This window comes from Amaranthus tricolor, chromosome 3 (assembly GCF_026212465.1).
Source record: "Amaranthus tricolor cultivar Red isolate AtriRed21 chromosome 3, ASM2621246v1, whole genome shotgun sequence".
NCBI lineage: Eukaryota > Viridiplantae > Streptophyta > Magnoliopsida > Caryophyllales > Amaranthaceae > Amaranthus > Amaranthus tricolor.
This window is the reverse complement of record NC_080049.1, coordinates 5,334,795-5,354,186: the sequence shown is the minus strand read 5'-3', so window position 1 is coordinate 5,354,186 and position 19,392 is coordinate 5,334,795. Positions and strand designations below refer to the sequence as shown.

The 19,392-nt window shown below is 32.5% G+C and overlaps 1 protein-coding gene and 1 pseudogene across 1 annotated transcript; one reads left to right on the top strand and one right to left on the bottom strand.

Moving 5' to 3' along the window:
• Positions 1 to 5,055: 5,055 nt before the first annotated feature.
• On the top strand, positions 5,056 to 16,312 carry LOC130808150 (4-hydroxy-tetrahydrodipicolinate reductase 2, chloroplastic-like; annotated as a pseudogene).
• Positions 16,313 to 16,483: 171 nt separating this feature from the next.
• Positions 16,484 to 18,546, bottom strand: LOC130808149 (protein LHCP TRANSLOCATION DEFECT). The gene is made up of 2 exons (XM_057673611.1): positions 18,156 to 18,546; positions 16,484 to 16,869 (listed from the first exon to the last, which is right to left on the bottom strand). Exons 1-2 carry the CDS (start codon positions 18,429 to 18,431, stop codon positions 16,615 to 16,617), a joined length of 531 nt encoding a protein of 176 aa, XP_057529594.1. The 5' UTR covers positions 18,432 to 18,546; the 3' UTR covers positions 16,484 to 16,614.
• Between the last annotated feature and the right edge of the window lie 846 nt (positions 18,547 to 19,392).

Genomic DNA, 19,392 nt, shown 5'->3' with positions numbered 1-19,392 from the left:
TATCATTAATAAATACTACTCTTTCGACCCCTTAAAATTAATCCGTTTTAATCTTAAATTGCACTCACAAGTCACAAAAAATGTTCAGAAGAAAGAATCTCAAATGAACCAAGTAGTGTGCTTTATTCACTCCATAGTATACTAATCTACAATCTAGAAAATCAATTTTAATAATTATCTATTATTATATTCTTTTCTTTAAATCAATTTGTCTATTATTATATGTTTATAATTTATTAATACTAATTATTCATATTATTATTCACTCTTTGTTTTTTAAATTATTTTTGAACTACCTATTTGTTCTAAGCTTCTAATTTACTCTTTATGCTTAAAAATAATGAGCCTAATGTTAGAATGTCATTTTCATAGTTGCATAGAAAATAACTCCAATGATATATCTTGATCATGATATTATATAAATAAAAGACAATGACTCATCGCACTCTATGTCTAATGACTAGGATTCTAGAACTACTATTAATATGGTATACTTTCTCTACCCTAAAATTTGTCCCATCTTTTTAATTCGTTTCATCAAATTTGCTATATTTTTATTTTTAATGATCACATATATACTTTTTTTTTAATTTTCATTCTTATATTATTTAACTTTTCTTTTCTTGTCATCTACATAATTATCCCAATTTTCTATAAAATATCTATTTAATAATTTTTCTTTATATTTTCACCAAATATTAGTAAGTTAGGAACAAAGGCAGAATGGGGCCAAGAGAAAATTTAGGTTAAAAGTATTAGTACCAAATAAATGAAATAATGCTAAGTGGGATCGTGATTTGATGTATTTAATTATGGGTTACGATAAAATTTTATATTTTAATAAATTCTAAGGGTTAAATATTTAGTATTCTAAATCAAATGTATGTTACTCGCAATTTATGTAATTTTCAAAAAGCAGTGGTAAAATGCCAGGACATTTTAATTTTTGATAAAATATCAATTTTTTAAAGTTTTATACTAATTGTAATTGTAATGAAAAAAGTGACACAGGGGGAGTACAACAAATAAAGAGGTGAGATATACTTAGAAAAGAGCGGTTAATGATAGTGGTGATGATTAGTTCACAAACTAATATTCCTTTAAAATGAAGATTTTGGAAAAATAAAAAATGTGAAAAGAATATGCATGTCAAAATGTGAATTAATTACTTCTAAGTTAGTCCACTACATTGACAATAATAACGTTTTTGTCACGTACGATACCATTGATTAAATCTCTAATTTTATGATAACAAGGAGAAAATTAGTTATTAGCCATTGTTGAGTAGATTACGATTGACTTTTTCTTCTTAATTATAGATAAGGGTCCCACTTCATGCATTATATTCCCTTTCTTATAACTTATAAGTTATAAAAAGATACGAGAAACCGTGTTTCATCCAACTCTATACTACCAGAAACCAATACTTTTTTATTTGGGTTATCAGATTAATTTTGAGTTATTGAATCAATTTCGGGTTAGATATTTTTAATCGATTTGAAATTAAATTTTGTATTCATTTTGATTTTATACATTACTAAAGTCGAGTCAAATCAAATTTAATTATAATTTCGGACAAATATCAAATTATCGAGTCTGTTTTAAACACTTTTTAGTATAAATTATGGTTGAGTTGTTATTAGTGTTACTATATAAATTTGGTTTATGAATTTTATCAATAAAATTTTCTAATCATATTTTGTTTTTTGATTTTTTTTCTTTTTCATTTGGATAATGAAAAGAAAGTAAGGAGTTTATTGAATGTATAGGTGATTTATTTGATCGTATATAATTGCTATTTAAAGGAAATGGTTGATTGCATTGAAAAAACGAAATTGGAAATCATGATATTGATGAGGTATTAGAAAGGTTTTTATTTAATTAATCAATAAATATAATTAGAAAAATAAAATTATTTTGTCTAATTATTGCATAACCTCGAAATCCCATAAAAACAAGTATAATCATATACCGAATCAAATAAAATGATATATAGAAATCACAACCTTTGATATCTGATTTAATTTGTACTATCAAACACTAAGACGAAGGAAGTAACAATTATTTTTATTTTTTAAACCCTCAACCTTTTAATCTTTCCTTCACCCACATATATAGGAAACTAAAAGACAATCATACTAAGAACCCTTTTCAATAGTAAAACCTTAACATCAAATTATAAGATTAATACAATTATTTATTTAAATATATTTCTCTTGTCAATAATATTTGATTCATTATCTATTTACATAATCCTTTTAGAGTTATACCCTTGATTCTATTTGTTTAAATTTTATTACCTCAAAATTATACGTTATTTTCTTGCAAACAACATCCGTGTGTCAAATGTATAATTTATATCTCCATATATATAAATCCTATAAATATTTAATATGTATTGTTAGATTGATCATCAGACATAATTTTTTAACCATAATGCATGAACATGCTTTATATTTCAATCTTAACTTGTTAGTGCCCTACACATCATTTCTATCAAATAGAATAATCCTTATTAGTAACCCCTATTTGTATCTTTGATTATTTGTATCTTTTATTTTAATCAAAGATACAAATAAATCTTATTTGTATCTTTTAATTAAACAAAAGATACAAATAATGTGTTATTTGTATCGTTTGTTAAAACAAACGATACAAATCAGTATTCCTGAAACGTTTTTGTTATCTCACTCGAAACCATATCTTTAACAACGTTTAATATTAAATCAAGATTAAATATTTAATAATATATTATTGATAAATCTACATGAGTGTGACTTTACAATTAAATAACAATGAAAATATTTTTAAAGTCACTTGCCTTTATGTCTAATCATCATAGGTTAGTATGATGCTCATGCTTAGGTTATGACAGTGGTTTAGTCAAAGAATTTGCAATTTATCATCAATATGAACTCGCAGAGTATCACATCATCTTAAGAAATAGTTTGAAAAACAAAATTTCCCGAGTAAATGCTCAAATATCTAATGTAATAATATTTTTTGCAGTATCACATGCAATAATATTTACTCTAATTCTGCTTTAGAATATTGTATGGTGCGTTGCTCGAACTTTTTTGGATCTATCTCTATAGATCTTGAGCTCAAGGATGTACTTGATCTTTCTTGTGTCTTTCATAGAGAAAAAAAAAATTTAAGCCAATCATCTATCAAACATGGGAATTACCTATGAGTAGTATGTGAACTACATATAAAATAGAGAAGGTGATGTTACTCCCACTTAACTTCTTGTAAACACAAGATTTTTCTTCTTTTATGAGAAAACCAAACTATTTAATCGCCTCATCAAATCTGAGGTTCCAACTCCTAAAGCTTTATCTTAGACCGTAAATAGCCTTTTTAGCTTACACACTCTCATTAAATGATTTGGATTATCAAGACCCTCATGTTGTTTCATATAAACATTGCATGTCATTCAAGAGATCAATTTTGATATCCATTTGCCATATTTCATAGTCATGAAATACGGACAATTATGAGGAGTATCCTGTAAGGCTGTAACACTTCGGCCCCTCGGACTGCTGGAGACTATTCATGGAGACTGTAGACTGGCCTCGCAGACCAACACAAGTGTTTTCAGCGTACTTTGACCTCACTTGTACGTACATGAGAAAATTTCTCAGAAAATTACCCATCCTAAAATTGTTCCCCACTAAACACGTTTAACAGTAAAGTTCTTAGATGATTAACTCCCATAAAAAAATGCTCACACTCATATCATAGTCAATACTATGACTCCGCTTAAAACCTTATGCTACCCGTCTAACTTTATAAACTGTGACTTTATAGTCTTAATCAATATTCAGTATGAAAATCCATCTGTAATCAATAGGATTTACCTCATCAAGCAATTCCACCAAGTCCCATACTGGTTTTCAAACATTGAATTCATTTCAGAGTTTATGGCTCCAAGCCATTTCTCGGAGTTGCTTCCTTTTAAAACTTTTTTAAAAGTAGTAGGATCTTGGTGTTCTAAAAGTGTTTTAAAAGTAGTAGGATCTTGGTGTTCTAAAAGTGTTTAAGGTTATAAGGGTCGATCTAATATTATAAGTAATCATTTTAAGGTTATAACTGATCACTTTCAGAATATAATTGATCAATTTATTAAATTGACCACTATAAAAGTATAAGTAATCACTATAAGGGTAATCACTATAAGGTTATAAGCGACCACTTTAAGATTATAATTAGTCACCTTGAGATTGAAAGTAATCAGTCTAAGATTATAACTGATCAATTTAAGATTATAATTGGTCAAATTGTAAGTGAGTTGGTCTTAACTTAGAAATGTCACAAGTTCTCCAATGATACCGCCACACCTGTGCAACCTCCAACCCAGGCCGTAATTTTTTTGTCTAACAACTCTAAGCCTTAAAATAACTATTTCAAGACTTAAAATGCTCATTCTAAGGCTTAAGTCCCTACTCTCTAAGCCTTAGCCTCCTTCTCCAAGGCTTAATTTTATTTAACTAACTATCCAACCATTACATGGTCATTCCGTGACTTAAATTCTCAACTCTAAGTCTTCAAGGATTAGAGTCTCTACTCCAAATCTTAATCTTCTTTTGCCAAGAGCTCTAATTGCCTACTTCTAGATTTAAAATGACTAACCTTTGGTTTTAAAATTGTAAATTTTAAAGCTTAAAATGTCTATTTAAATATGTAAAGGTCTAAAGTGTCCATTCCATGCCTTCAAGTGTCAACTAATAAATTATATGTGAGGTGGTCTCTTAGTTAAAATTACAAAACCCAAATAAACCTATATAACACATTTAATCAAACAAATTAGTTTTGTCGAGTTAATTTAGATAATCTGAACACACTTTATTTAATATTTTCATATTTTGCTGTAAAGACAATAAAATATTCATATATTAAAAATTTAAAATTAAAACCTAGAAAAATAAAATGTTGTTGATGTTAAAACAATAAAACAAAAACTCACCTTCACAAACCCTAAACAAGTTTAGTTAAAATCAAGTTGACAATATCTGTAATAGATGTTACAGTTGTAAATCTTGTGATCATTAACCAATAAACTAAATGAGTTATATTCCAATTAAGGAATTTTTGAACCTTTATAGATATGGGAACACAAAGCCGACCTGACCAGATCTATTTGTCTTGTCTCGCCTACATGGGACCTAATTTATCGACTAATGGGCATATGGGGTAATTTTTAGGTTTTTAGCAGAAGCAATACATTTCTGTTCAAATGCCCGGTGTTGTCCGCATAAGTTGTCACATTAGAGGTAAATCCAGAGTCTTAAACCGTTTGTTCTTCAACTTAATTTATGTCTATGATTTTTTATATTGATTTTCTCTCATGTTTTTCTTTTGTTTCTCTTAATGAATTTCAACCTGATTATTTTGCACAGTACATGTAATTACTTAATAAAGATTGCATTTTTACAAATTGGGTGATTAAGTTTTTTGGTGCAGATAATTATATAAATGGCATTTGTTGTAAAACTTCCGGTTACTGTGACTATTACTTCACCAAGTAAAGTCGGAGGATTTTCTTGGAGTAAATTTAGAAAATCTGGGTTTCGGTGTTCCTCTAGAACATTGGTTTCAGCAGTAATGTCAAATGGAACTTTCTAGAATGTGGAAAATCTTTCTGTCAAGTCCAAGGATATTGAATTGCCCATTATGGTATTAACCCTTTATCCATTTTGCATTGTATTATTGTTATGTAGCTTTATCTTGTGACTTTTCATCTAAAATCAGGACTGCATGTGATTCTGTTGTGGAATGTTTTCTAATTTTGACTCTAATTGTTTATCTTTACTTGTTAGTAAAATGGTGAAAAATGTATGTCATACTTCTATGAAACTAATTGTTGTATTGATGGAGTAGTATAAGTTTGGTAGGATACTTTGCATTATATGTGTTTGGTTTGAGGGAAACTATTTTCCTTAGAAAATAAATTTGTGTGGAAATTATTATTCCATTGGTAAATGCAAATGATAATTAATTTCCTTTGTTTGATTTGATGGAAAACCTTAATGAAAATGGAAGTTTTGGGGATGGAAGAATGGAGGATTATAGATTTCTTTCTTTTATGGAGGAAAATGTTTACAATGTGAAGGAGAACTCTTTTTAATTTTTTCATTTTAACTCCTTGTCAAACCAAACAACCCCATAATCCAATATAGTAAGTATCATTTGAGAAACTGATAAGCAGAATTATCTAATATCCGAAAATTCAATGTGATATTTTGCTCTGAGAAGAAGGGAGTGTAGCACTAGTTATGTTGGTTTTTCTTGTTGTTCATTTTTTTTTCCTGTTTTTTGATTTATATTAGAAATTACTTGTTTATCTTTGATGTAGAATAGTAGTTCATCAGATAGTGCCCGTGCGATGCACGGCTTTATCAACTTTTCTGACATATTTGTATAAATTAAAAAATTAAAATTTTAAAAATAAATTGTACATTATAGTTTTATTTCGTTTCACTCTGAACAGTTGTATACATTACGTACATTATATCATATTTTGCATTGTTCGTAATGTAATTATATTTATATTTCTATTTTTTTATTTTGAATAAAAGAGCAGATGGTTCGTACCCTAAGTACAATACGAAATTATGAATTTTTTTAATAAAATATTATTACTATTAATAACACAGTTTAAAATCAAATATAAATACATAAAATTATATAAGATTATTTTATTAGTTTAAATGACAAAGATAATTTTTTCTCATAAAAGATATAAGTTACTTGCATAAAAATAGTCACAACCTAAATCATATTAGAATTAATCATTGCATTTAAGTAACCAAGAGTATAAATAACAAAATCAAATCCTAATAAAAGTAAATTATCTTTTAACCATTTCAAAATATCCAATACACTAAATAATATTCATTTAATAAATAAAATTGAAAACATTTTATAAATAATTGCAATAAATGAAATATAATATATAGTTTTCTAATACATTAAATGCGATTTGACCCAAAAAGTAAAAAATAATTAATAAGAATAATAATATACTCAAAATAACAAAGTAGTAAGTCAAAGATAATCATAGTAACAATGACATCATCATTAAATTTTAGAGGGAAAATTTTTAATGAGAAAGCAACATGTAAGCATTTCTAAAAAGTGATGATGTCAGCCGTGTTTTGTTTTAGTAATAGTTATAGATTATAGATTTTACTACATCCGACTATTCTTGTTTTTTTATGGTTCAATTGACTTAGAGATAACTTGTTTCTTTTTAAATCTTCCGTCTATTCTGAGGTTCTTTTTGATGGATTAGCTACCTAAGTCCTGATGTATGTGGCTTGATAACTCAATAGTACCCTGCCCACCAAACTATTCAACTAAAAGAAAATTTAGTTGCTATTATAATGTTTGTTTCTTATTCTTCATCTGTTATTACATTGGGTTTCTTGTATTCAATGACATGTTTTGATAGATTATAGGTGGATAGTGAATGAGAATGGATGCTGAGACTGAAACTGGCTATGGTAGCTCAATACGTTTTGCAAATAGCATCGAGTAATGATGTATAGAAGGTGAGGTGAATTTGTGGTTTTAGGTGTTAGTGGTTGGATGGGTTTGAGTATGGGAGGAAGTAAGGAGCTCACGAGGCGTGGGTGAAAGTAATCATTACTCACTGCCTTCAACTCAAAATTGTAAGTAATTAATTTGTTCTTCTGTTTATCACTCTAGCATTTTCAAAATAGCCAATGAGGGATGGTGTGATAGATTAAACCTGGAATCTGTCACGAAATCAAAAAGAACAGAATATTCTGTCTAAACAAGATTGCCACTGGAATCTGTAAGCAAAGGAAGATTCTGATGTTAAGAAAAACCAAACAGAAATCAGAGTGTTTGTGATGGCAGACTTCGAGTGCTGCTAGACTCCAAAAGTTTTTTATATTTTATTCACAATCTAGCTGCCTTTTTCCAGTAACTGTTTTCCAACTAACTTACTACCATATTAAAATACCCTTACATCTAACGTATCACAGATGGATTCTGAGTATAGCTTGTCATTTCTCACCTTTAAAAATAGCTCTTGTGAATTTGAGTCCTTCATTTATTCGGAGGCTCTAAATGAGGAATAAGCATGAAAGGAGAAAATTAAGATTGATTTGCATGAGCTGCACCTCTCGGAGTAACTGACGAGGGATAAGAGTAATTAGAGGAGGTGAATCCATGTCTTTGATTTTCGATTGTTTTCTTTCACTTATTTCTTTATGTCCTAGTTAGTTATCTAATTTATTTACTTAATTTAATTCTGTTACTTATTTATTTAATTTATACTCTAATGGCTTAGCCCTAGTTCAAATTGTGTTGTGATTTGCATATAGTTTTTCTCATACGGTTTTGTGTCATTGTCATTCATCTCTCTCTTTGCTGGACTCTCTTTATTTGGGAGTTTATTTGACTATTCGCATTTCTATTTGCCCTCTCTTTGGATGGGGTACGAGTATGGTTTTTTTTGTCCGCTACCTGATCCCTCAAGCTCTTACTTTATGTAGGATTTATGAGTTGATGGCCGTGACTATTCATACTAGAGGCCAATTATTGATTTATCCAATGTATAGTTGTGAGAAGCTTTTTCATGTCACAACCTTAATTCCAAAAGATTAGAGTGGCTTACATGAACCATTATATCAGTATCCATGGTCCTCCAAATGGATTATTCTTCTTCATCAGTTCCAATTTTCTACCATCTCAATTTGTAAGTCTAGATCTTTCATATCCTTTCCCACTACTGTCCTCCAAGTCATCTTTAGTTTTATTTGCCCTCTTTTTAAGTCTCTCGAGCTCTAGTATTCTATCTTCCTTACTGGTTCTCTAATACCTTATCTTTGCACGTGTTCAAACCATCTTAAACGATTCTCATTCATCTTTTCCTCAATATTTACTACTCTTAAACCCTTTCTTATATCTTTATTTCGAATTCTATCCCTTAAGGTATGTCTGCTCATCGATCGATGCATTTTGCATTTCTGTTGCTCTCATCTTTCTACTGTTATTCGTTTTAAAATCCTAACAATCTAATCCACATAGTAGCGCTTTCCTGATAGCCGTTTGATAAAACTTGCCTTTTAGTTTTAAGGGCATACCTCGATCACATAATATTCAAATTGTCGCTCTCCAGTTTTGCTACCTACACTTATCGTATGGGTCATATATTGTTGGATGTCCTCACAACTCTAAAATAAGGACCCAAGTAAGCATCTACCGGGTGTGATTTCTTTCTCTTCTAACTTTATAGCATCTTTTATCATCTCGTTTGTGCTAAAGTAACTTCAACTCTTGTCTCTATTGTTCTAACGTAGCATTTGCTTCCATCTTGGTCTTATCGACCAAAATAATGTCATCAGCAAACAACATGAACCATGGTACATATCCTTGTATCGATCAAGTCATCTCATCTAGGACCGCTACAAAAAGAAAGGTACTTAGAGTCGAGCCTCGATGATGGCCAATTGTTATTGGAAAATTCGTTGCTGCCCTTCAACATGTCCTATCATTCGTCTTTACTTCTTGATACATATCTTGCACTATATTAATGTTTTGCTTGCGAATAACTTTGTTTTTTATTGCCCACAAAAACACTTCTTTTAGTACCTTGTCGCATGTTTTTTCTAAGTTAATAAAAATCACGTGCAAGTCTTTTTTTCTAGCCCCATGGTATTCCATCATTTGTCTCATAAGATGAATTGTTTCCCTTATAGATCTTCTTGTCATTAATCCAAATTGGTTAACTTATATGGAGGTATATATTATGTACCTCGATCACTCTTTTCCATAACTTCACAGTGTGGTTCTTGAGTTTATTCCTCAATATTTGGAGCAATCTTGGACATCTCCTTTCAATTTGTAAAGGGGCACTAAAGTATTTCTTCTTCAGTCATTTGGCATCTTGTTTGTCTTCCAAATCTTGTTGAATAGATTAGTATGTCAAGTTACTCTATTCATACTAGACATCTCCATATTTCAATAGGCATACAATCTGGCCTAACTGCTTTCTTTTGCTTTATTTTTTTCAAAACCCCATCCACTTCTGATTTTTGTACTCTTTGCATGAATTCAGTATTTTCATCAAAGGGAATGATTGTTGTGTCCCTTACCATACTTTCATGCTTTTCATTAAATAGATCATCAAAATACTCCCTTCATCAATCCTTGATATTCTCGTTTGGAACTAGTATATATTTATCCTTATCCTTAATACACTTTACTACACCAATGCAATTAGTTTTTGCTTGCCTCGCAAACTTTTGCTTTTGTCTTGATTTTGATTTCCTTATACTTGAAAGTTTTCTCATTTTTGCATTTTCCTAGTGGAAGATAGCGTTTTTTTCTTTTCCTTGATAACAGCCTTGACCTCCTCATTTTATCATGTTAATCCTTCTTTACCATGAAATACCGTATGAATCTCCTAAAATCTCCTTAGCTAATCGAGTGATACACGTTTTCATCTTTTTTCTAAGTATACTCTGTATCCGAAGTCATCTTCCAAATTGTTTCTTCAAAAACCTTCTTGGCGAAAACACTGACATTATCCTCTTTTACTCTCTACCAGTTTATCCTACTTCCTCTTTGGCTTTATTTACCTTAGGTCTTGCTTGAAGGCAAACATTTAGGATAAGGAATTTGTGTTGGGTGGCTAGAATGCTACTGGAATAACGTTACAGTTGAAGCAACTACTTTTATCAATCATCCTCGTCAAAAAGTAGTTTAGAGATGGTTTATCATTTATGATTGCTATTGTATTTCAAAAGCCATTGGAAAGCATGATACGGTTCTATGTTTATTTTGATGAATTACCAAAGTACTCGGCTAATTGTAGAATACAATCATGCATTGCTTTTAACCATGGAAGCTGAAGTTGCAATAGATTGATTCCTTTTTATTTGTGATGTTTGAGTTGTACTAGCCACAAATTAGATAACGTATAATGGTGCACTGTATTTTGTCATCACAATGCTTTGTCTGATCACCGTGTTTATTTCTTTTGCATCTATAAATATCTGTGAAATTTTGTGGCAATGCTTGGATGCAAAAATACATATATTCCCTTTTATAATTAATGGTTAGCCGTTGGCCTTTGAACAAATTTTGAGTTGCTGATACGAGCATGAAAATATAGTTTGCTTTGTTGGCACAGCTCCGTAACTACTGATGTTAATTTGGACTGATGTTTATATATTTCTAATGATTATTTTGCTGTGTTGTCACTTGTCAGCATAGAAAAAATAAGGCCGCTCACTTAAAAGCCACTTTATAACAGATTTTGAGCTTACCGATTTGCAAAATCGTGTTAATTAACCTTTGATTTAAATTATGGAGTAACAGCCATTATAAGCTGTTATTCTAACACATTAGCCATATTAATATTTTTTAATATGTATTGGGTTCTTAAAGGTTTGTTGTGACTTATGAGCCTTAATTTGAATATGTATCTAGAAACATGAATTATGATTTTTTCCAAGTTAAGAATTCGCATTGCGATGTCCCCAAAATACGTTGTAAAACTGTGAGGTATTGTGTCCGTGACATCACGACCGTTACTGCAATTGCGACGACACTGACAATTTTTTCTATGCTTGTCTGAGCTTTCGTAATGATGTGGATGCCATAATTGTAACCTAGTTATAGGATTTGAGTTATGCAGAATGTCTCTTATAGCTTTTGTTCTATGTGGTTTCCTGATTGCATGGGCAAGATGGGAAAGGCAGTCATTGAAGCATCAATTAATGCAGGCCTTTACGTCGTTCTGTATCATTTGGTGCTCAGGAGGAGAGTGGGCAATCTGTCCAAGTGGGTGATAAAGAAATTCAGGTTCATGGTCCATCAGAAAGAGAAGATGTTCTTGCATCTGTTTATGATAAACACCCAAATCTGATTGTGGTGGACTACACGGTGCCTAATGCGGTGAATGGTAAGCAAAACAAATGAAAGCTCAATTATAAACTCATTTACTTTTCAGCTTTCCTTGAAAATATATGAGTCCTACTGTTATCTTGTTGAGACTTTATAGTTTTGTCTTGATATTACAATATCATGTTATCAGATGATATGATATATTAGCACCTTTAATATGGTTGCCGGACAATGACCTGCAATCATACATCATGTCTTCAATTATGTGCGATCTGAATTGTAGGATTTGGATTAGCATTTACTGATTTCATTTATAATTTACTTTCTTTATCATAAATTGAAATTTCTTATATATTTTTCTTTTAACGGATGGGTGTTGAGTTTCCTCCTTTTGCTGAATATACAATCTACTCTGATTATGTGGACTATTTCATTTGTCCTGCAAAAAGTATCTGTACCAAAGTGTTCCATTTACTTTTTTCCTTTTTTTTTTTTGTTTTTTCAATCACAGGCGATGTTTGGGTTATCTCAATCTCATTTTTGAATTTTTTTCCTGGTGAACTTGATATTTAATTAGACATGTGCTCATAGACTATTTCATTGCACCAGAGGCCAGAGTAAAAGTAAAACTAGGCATGGATAAATAGAATGCATAACCACTTAAGTATATGTTACTTAGCATTGAGTATTTAGAGCATATTAGGATTGGTTTCCTAATGGTAGTTGACTTCGTGCATTGGGATAGGATTGCACGAATGTTATGTCTAGTGAAGCATGTACTATTTAGTACAAAATTGTAGGATACATGATAACTTATAAAGCCAAAGGAAAACAAAGGAAACAAATGTCGCAGGACACGTCGATTATAGCCTCAAAGGATTAAGGATTGTCAAGTGCTGGAAATTTATTTTGCTATTTGGCTGTTCAAAGAAAATGAAGACAAGAAATGTCGTAGGCTTGCTCGACGGATTTTCGAGCACGCGCCTTCTGTTTTCTTCATTTACTGATTCTTGCCGTATTTAGAACAAATTAGTGATGTGGTAACCTGATTAATTGCTCCTTAGTCCTAATTACTAAACTTATTAGGAAAGATAAGATAGATTTTGGCCTTTCCTATATGAAGAGGGTTCTAGGGCACATCAAAATCACATTTGATATGATATCTCACTAAAAAACATAAGTTCTCCTTTGCGACTTTGTAAGCCACTGTGGAGTTCAATCATATGTTATTCTTCATCATTCAATGCGTGCGTTTGATCTCTTACCTAGTGCTAAGAATAGAAAATTCTCTTTTTGTATCTCTTGAGCTATTTTGGGTATATTCTAGGCACCCGTATGAAAGAATTAAAGCTTAAGGGAAGACTTAATTGTTACCTAGAGAAGAGTATCAAGTTTCTGAGTAATCTATGTTTTATTTTATTGTTTTTCATTCAATTGTTGATTGTAATCTCAAAGTTTTGAATAAATGCTCTCCATCATACTCGTGATCTTGAAAGTATTCCCCAACACTTAGTCTACCTTAATGCAAATTTGAAAAAAAGTGTTGAATTGCTGCTTAGCTGGGCTTGAGGTTTGTGTTTGTGAATGTATGTAGACAGGTTTTTTTTTATCATCATATTGTTTGAGTACCCCATCATGCTTTGAAATTTAGATTTTTACTCTCTCTAGGGTGGTTGATACTTTTTCCTTAATTAATATGCAGATAATGCAGAGTTGTATTGCAAAATTGGTGTACCTTTTGGATTGGGAACCACTGGTGGAGACAGGGAGAGGCTACATAAAACGGTAGAGGATTAAAACTATGCAGTCATATCACCCCAGATGGGAAAGCAGGTTTTGCATTCAATCCTGTAGTGTAACCCAGTTTCAAAAGCATCTATTACAGTTCTCTTCACCGAATAATAATCAAACTGTTGATCTCTTAAGGTCGTGGCGTTTCTTGCAGCTATGGAAATAATGGCTGAGCAATTCCCTGGAGCTTTTGCTGGCTATTCTTTACAGGTACATCCCTTCTATGATGCCTTACTCGATGTAAAATTATCCCCTTTTTCTGTGTTATAGTATCCAGAGCTGTATGTATTTTGTAGAAAAATCTTAGGATTTATGCAGTATCTTGTGCTACCTTCTAGAAGTAGTCTTGTCTGAGAATTTTTTTCATTCAGTTAATTGCATAATTAAGTTCCGTAGTTGCTAGGCACGTGTGACTGTGTGAGTTGTGATTTTGGTACATTGGTTATCCTCCCGCCCCTGTAGGATCACGTAGATGATACATTTGCTTCTATACTTAATTATATGATACGACATCATCTTACGTTTTTAAGGTAATGGAGTCTCATCAAGCCAACAAGAAGGATGCATCTGGAACTGCTAAGGCTGTTATCTCATGCTTTCACAAACTCAGAGTGGACTTTGATATGGATCAGGTTGGTATTTAGAATGTACACTGGTTCAGAACATTTCAATATCTATGCCTTAGAATTAGTTTCTCTAGAGTTTTTGTGAACTAGCAAACAAAATCAAAATTATTTCTCTGAAATTATATATGCGTAGAAGGAGGGTTGTTTCGGTGCGGTTGAGGGCGGCAAGGGTGGGGGTGTGGTGCACCTAGGGCGGGGAGTGGGTGTTTTGTTTTTATTTTACTTTCTAAATTGTTTCAGTTTGTTAATATTAAAAATTTAACAATGTCAAGCCTTGATCCTAACGATAAGACTTATGAGGTCGGGTGTTTTCCACATAAACCAAAACAAAATATGCATTGGAGATTTTCGCAATAATCAAAAGCTCGCATGTTGAAATAATTTAGACCCTTAAAAAGGAATCGATGCAATGGTAGGTTTTTAAGAAACAAACGAAAAGATGAGCTTTTAGAGTTGGACCACCCAAAGGTTAGATTTTTAGATTCAATTTTTTTCTAAATCGATCTATCTTTAAACTTAAAAGATGATGTTTAGGATACAATACAGTGCATCACGTAAGCGTGCCATGTCATAAAATATAAATAGGAAAGTAATCCATTTTGTATGAATTATAAATTTGTATAGGTATCATGTATTTGACATCACAACAACAATGCGAAAGCCTTAATTCCAAAAGGTTAGGCTCGGCTACATAAGCCAATATATCAGTTTAAATGGTCATCCACTGGATTCTTCTTCTCACTTTATTCCGATTTCCTACCATCTCAATTTATACGTCTAGGTCATTCATATACTTTTCCACGCATGTTCACAAAGTCGTCTTTAGTCTTTCTCGCCCGCTTTTCAAGTCCCCTGAGCTCCCGTTTGGTATCGTCTTAAACAATTCTCGTTCATCTTTTCTTCAATATTTGCAACTCCTTAACTCTTTCTTAGATCATCGTTTTGAATTCTATTCCTCAAGGTATGCCCACTTATCCATTGATGCATATGCATTTTCACTACTCTCATCTTTCTACTATGATCCTTGCTAAAGGCTCAACATTCTGATACACATAATAACACTAGTCTAATGGTCGTTCGATAAAACTTTCCCTATAACTTTAAGGATACACCTCGATCACATAATATTCCAATAGCCACTCTTCATTTTAGTTCTGAAAGTTTTCTGAAACATCATACGGCATGCAGCTGCAACCAGTGCCGTGCAGCTCAACACCATTACTCGTACATTAGCTACAGAACCTTTTTTTTCTTATGTGATTTGAGATTATGTTTTCAGCGTATAAACCCGTACTTCCTTTGCTCATATTCTTGTTAGATACAACTAATAAGGGATCCCAAGCTTCAAGTAGATAGGGTTGGTGTCCTCGAAGAACATATATCAGGGCATGCATTTCACATGTACCACTTGACGTCACCAGATCAAACGTAAATCTGCACCTGTCTAATTCACATTTTATCGAAGTATTTGTTTTATCTATTCCTACGAACGATTTTTACTACTTATTTGGTCCTGATTTCAGGGTATAATTTGAGTTTCAGCATAATGTGTGTGGAAGATCTATATATGCTGAGGGTACTGTGGATGCTGTGCTTTTCCTAGCAAAGAAGGGAGAATTCATTCCGCTTTTGTATAATTATTCCTCCCTCGATGACTACACAAACATATATATTGTGGCAACATTGTTCCAAAGTTAGTTTTGTACATGATAAGGCATGTCGTTGAGAAGGATCAACTCTAGGCCTTTGGGGGTTGGGGTGGGGGTGGGGGGTGTCTAGGTCATTTTGGGTCGTTCTACTCATTCTGTCTCATTTCCTTGTTGAAAAATGGATTCTACCACTTTCTTTTAATCTCGTCCACATATTTTGATCAATGACCTGAGTTTTGATATTATTGTGATTAGTACTAATTATGTTTTTACTGGTTCGATCCAAGGCTGATAAGCGGATCTACAATATGATCGATGTCTTATAAGGCAACATGCGATGATGTCCAAATAGCTCTGCTATGCAAGGAGCGTCGCCTTCTCTGAACAAATTTGAGAAATGTCTATTTGAAAGTATTCGTTACGACTTGATGAATTTAGAGTCACAAGCTTGGATAGGATTTTGTATTCCTGTTATCGAACTGTCTACCGATTATGTTTCTCACTAATGATCATTGAACAGAATAGCTATCTGTATTTTTCGTTAATGCAACTAATAATATTTCTAATTTCTCATACAAAAAGGAAGGGTTAACATCGTATCGTTTGATTTAAAACACAAAATCGCATGACCAAGGTGGAGGAGAAACAACAGTTCTACTGCGATGTTAAGCCTTTTGTGGTTTGAAATTGATGATAAAATCTCGTATCTCATCATTAGCTCTATCGAGGGCGGTTCTTCCATCGGCATCCTTTACATCATATTGCGCTCCGGCTCTTAATAGCTCTTCAATCTTAGGTTTGTCACCTTCTGAGGCAGCCATCAATAGTAGGATATCTACTGGGTGGATGTCCTGGTTTAAGAGTGCTTCCATCTTGTCATATGAACCCTCTACTGCAAGCATTCCCATGTAATTGAAATACTGCAACATCAAGGAAACAATGCCAGAATTACAAACAAAAATACTGCAAATCATATGGAGTGTTAAGCTAAGTTTGGGCTGTTTTTGACCTTAGTCAAAGTTAGCATTTGCCTAAAGTCCAGAGCTATAAAGGGTCTAATATTTGAAATTTTGGTTAATGAAGTAGACACTTAAAAAATTTGCAATTTATAATTAGTTCTTTTATTGATTAAGTTGTATATCACACCTAAACTACATTTATAGTGACAATTATAATATATTCGGTTTGTCTTTGTTATTTTACCAAACACCCATTAAAGTTCATAATTGACTTTCTATGGAGATGACCTATTTCATTTAGTTTGCCTAGGGCCCATAAAATGCCAGGGAACGACAATGAGTTAAGCACATGCATAGAATAGCATCTATCAGGGCTATACACTACCACTTTCTTTGTTAGTTTTATCATTAATAAGGGTAAGATACCGTACATCTAATCCTTCAAAACCCCATCCTAAGTGAGCCATTTCATGGCATCGGGTAATGCAATGTATGTTGTATAATTAAGCAAAATTGTTTCTTTAGGATGATGCAGCCAAAATTGTTCTGAGACAGCTGCGGAAGTTGCAAAATGCAAAGAATTTACAATTGACAAATGCATAAAACTACTGTCAGCAAAATGAACTACATTCTGACAGCTTACAACCCAATAGAGTACAGCATCAGAGTGCAACAACCACAATAAAACATTTATACAAAAGCCTTAATCTAAAACGACCACAATAGAATCAAGATATCTTAGCTGAAGATCAAATACCACTTCCTAGAAAAGGTCCGGGGTTCAATTAACTGTTAAATTCTGTATTGTCCCCGATTCAAGTGATTTTCAAATCTCGTTTACAGCTCATTTCTAGTTGAATATCAAGAGCTACATCTAGACTTCTAACCAAATGCTTTTGTACGAGGGTGGGTGATAGACTAACTTATCATGTGCTTCAACCATCGGCTTCTGATTAAGTTGGTTCCTAAACCGAGTAGGTAGGTCATAAACTAACTGTTCTATCACAATTCACACATCATAGTCCACTCAAGTCTAGCATTTCCTTGAAACCATTACCTCAGCAAGGCAAATTTATCATATAAAAAGCTCAATACGGTTACGTATATTTGATCCTCCTGAAACCCATCTTAGATGAGAGCCATTTAATGGCATTGGCCCGTTGGGTAATGAAATGGAGAAAAGCTAAAACCAAAACAAAAGCATTAGAAAAGTAATGGAAGCATAAAGCAAAATAAAAGATGTAAACCTGTTCAACATCATCTCTATCAAAGTCATCACGGGATTGGCTACCATAAACACCAGCACTTTCAGCATTAAACCTAAACCAGCACTTGGCTCTTCCACCATTGCTGGGTCCCAGTTTGGTGGTGCTGCTGTATTTTTTAATGGGCCCACATGAGTTTCTGGGGATGCCCAGAAACCCATTTGGCAAATTCAACATAGGGTGAATAGAGGTTGGATGAGAGGATGAAGATGATCTTGAATTTATTGTTAGTTGGATAGAGCATGAGATGGAAGCCATGGCTAAGTGTGTGTGTGTCTCTTCAGATGAACAAGATTGGCGCTTTCTCTTTATCCTTTCTCTCTCTCTCTCTCTCTAAATTCTGGCCACAGCTTACGAGTGAAATAAGTTGGACAACACTACATAAAAAAAAACCTCCATTTCGTTAATTTTAAAGATAATCCTAAAATAATACTCATTTGACTTTTCACTATTTTTTAGGTGGTTAAATGGGATCACATGTGAAAGAAAAATGTATAGTGTTTTTAAATTTTTATAGGGGTAAAGTAGGGTTAGTAGATGAAAAGGTGTGATAAAGCTAAGTTTAGTAGTGGTAAATTAGTAAAGATAACATACCCAAAATAGAAATGAGACATTTAGGGTGACTTGACCAAATAAGGAAATGAGACAATGAATAGGAGGAAGTAGTTATTTGAGCTGTTCAAATGTGACCCGAGCCGAAAATCTAATCCGAAACCGAAAGTTAACCGACCCGAATATATGTTTCTTTTTTAGGTTTATCGAACCGACATTATCCGAACCGAAGTTGCGCCCAAACCGATTTACGACCAAAAATCGTAAAATTGAACCCGAACTGCGATCGATTTTTATAATCGACACATAACCGTTAACCGATATTACCCAAACCTAATAGTGACCGACCCGAGTCATGCTCAAAACCGAACTTGATCCGGCTAAAACCGACTTAACCCGAACGAATTTTCCTTACTTACACGGTACTAAAATTTCCCTGCAAGAAGACACCACTGAGTTGAATACTGAATTAAAAAGTACATTACCAATAGAAGACCAACAACTACAATTTACAATGAATTCCAAAAAGATCAAATAAACAAAATCTTTCATAACAAAATCAGTTTATAGGCAATCTAAATAATGTTTCGTTTAGCTTACCAGTTTTACTAAAAACGTCAATAAATCCAGTGTTAGCCATCCTCTCCAGATAATTCTTGCCCAAGCG

Coding starts and splice junctions, on each gene's coding strand:
- LOC130808149 (XM_057673611.1), bottom strand. CDS start 18,431: ATGGCTTCCATCTCATGCTCTATCCAACTAACAATAAATTCAAGATCA. Junction 16,870..18,155: donor ATAGAGATGATGTTGAACAG/GTTTACATCTTT, acceptor TTGATGTTGCAG/TATTTCAATTACATGGGAAT.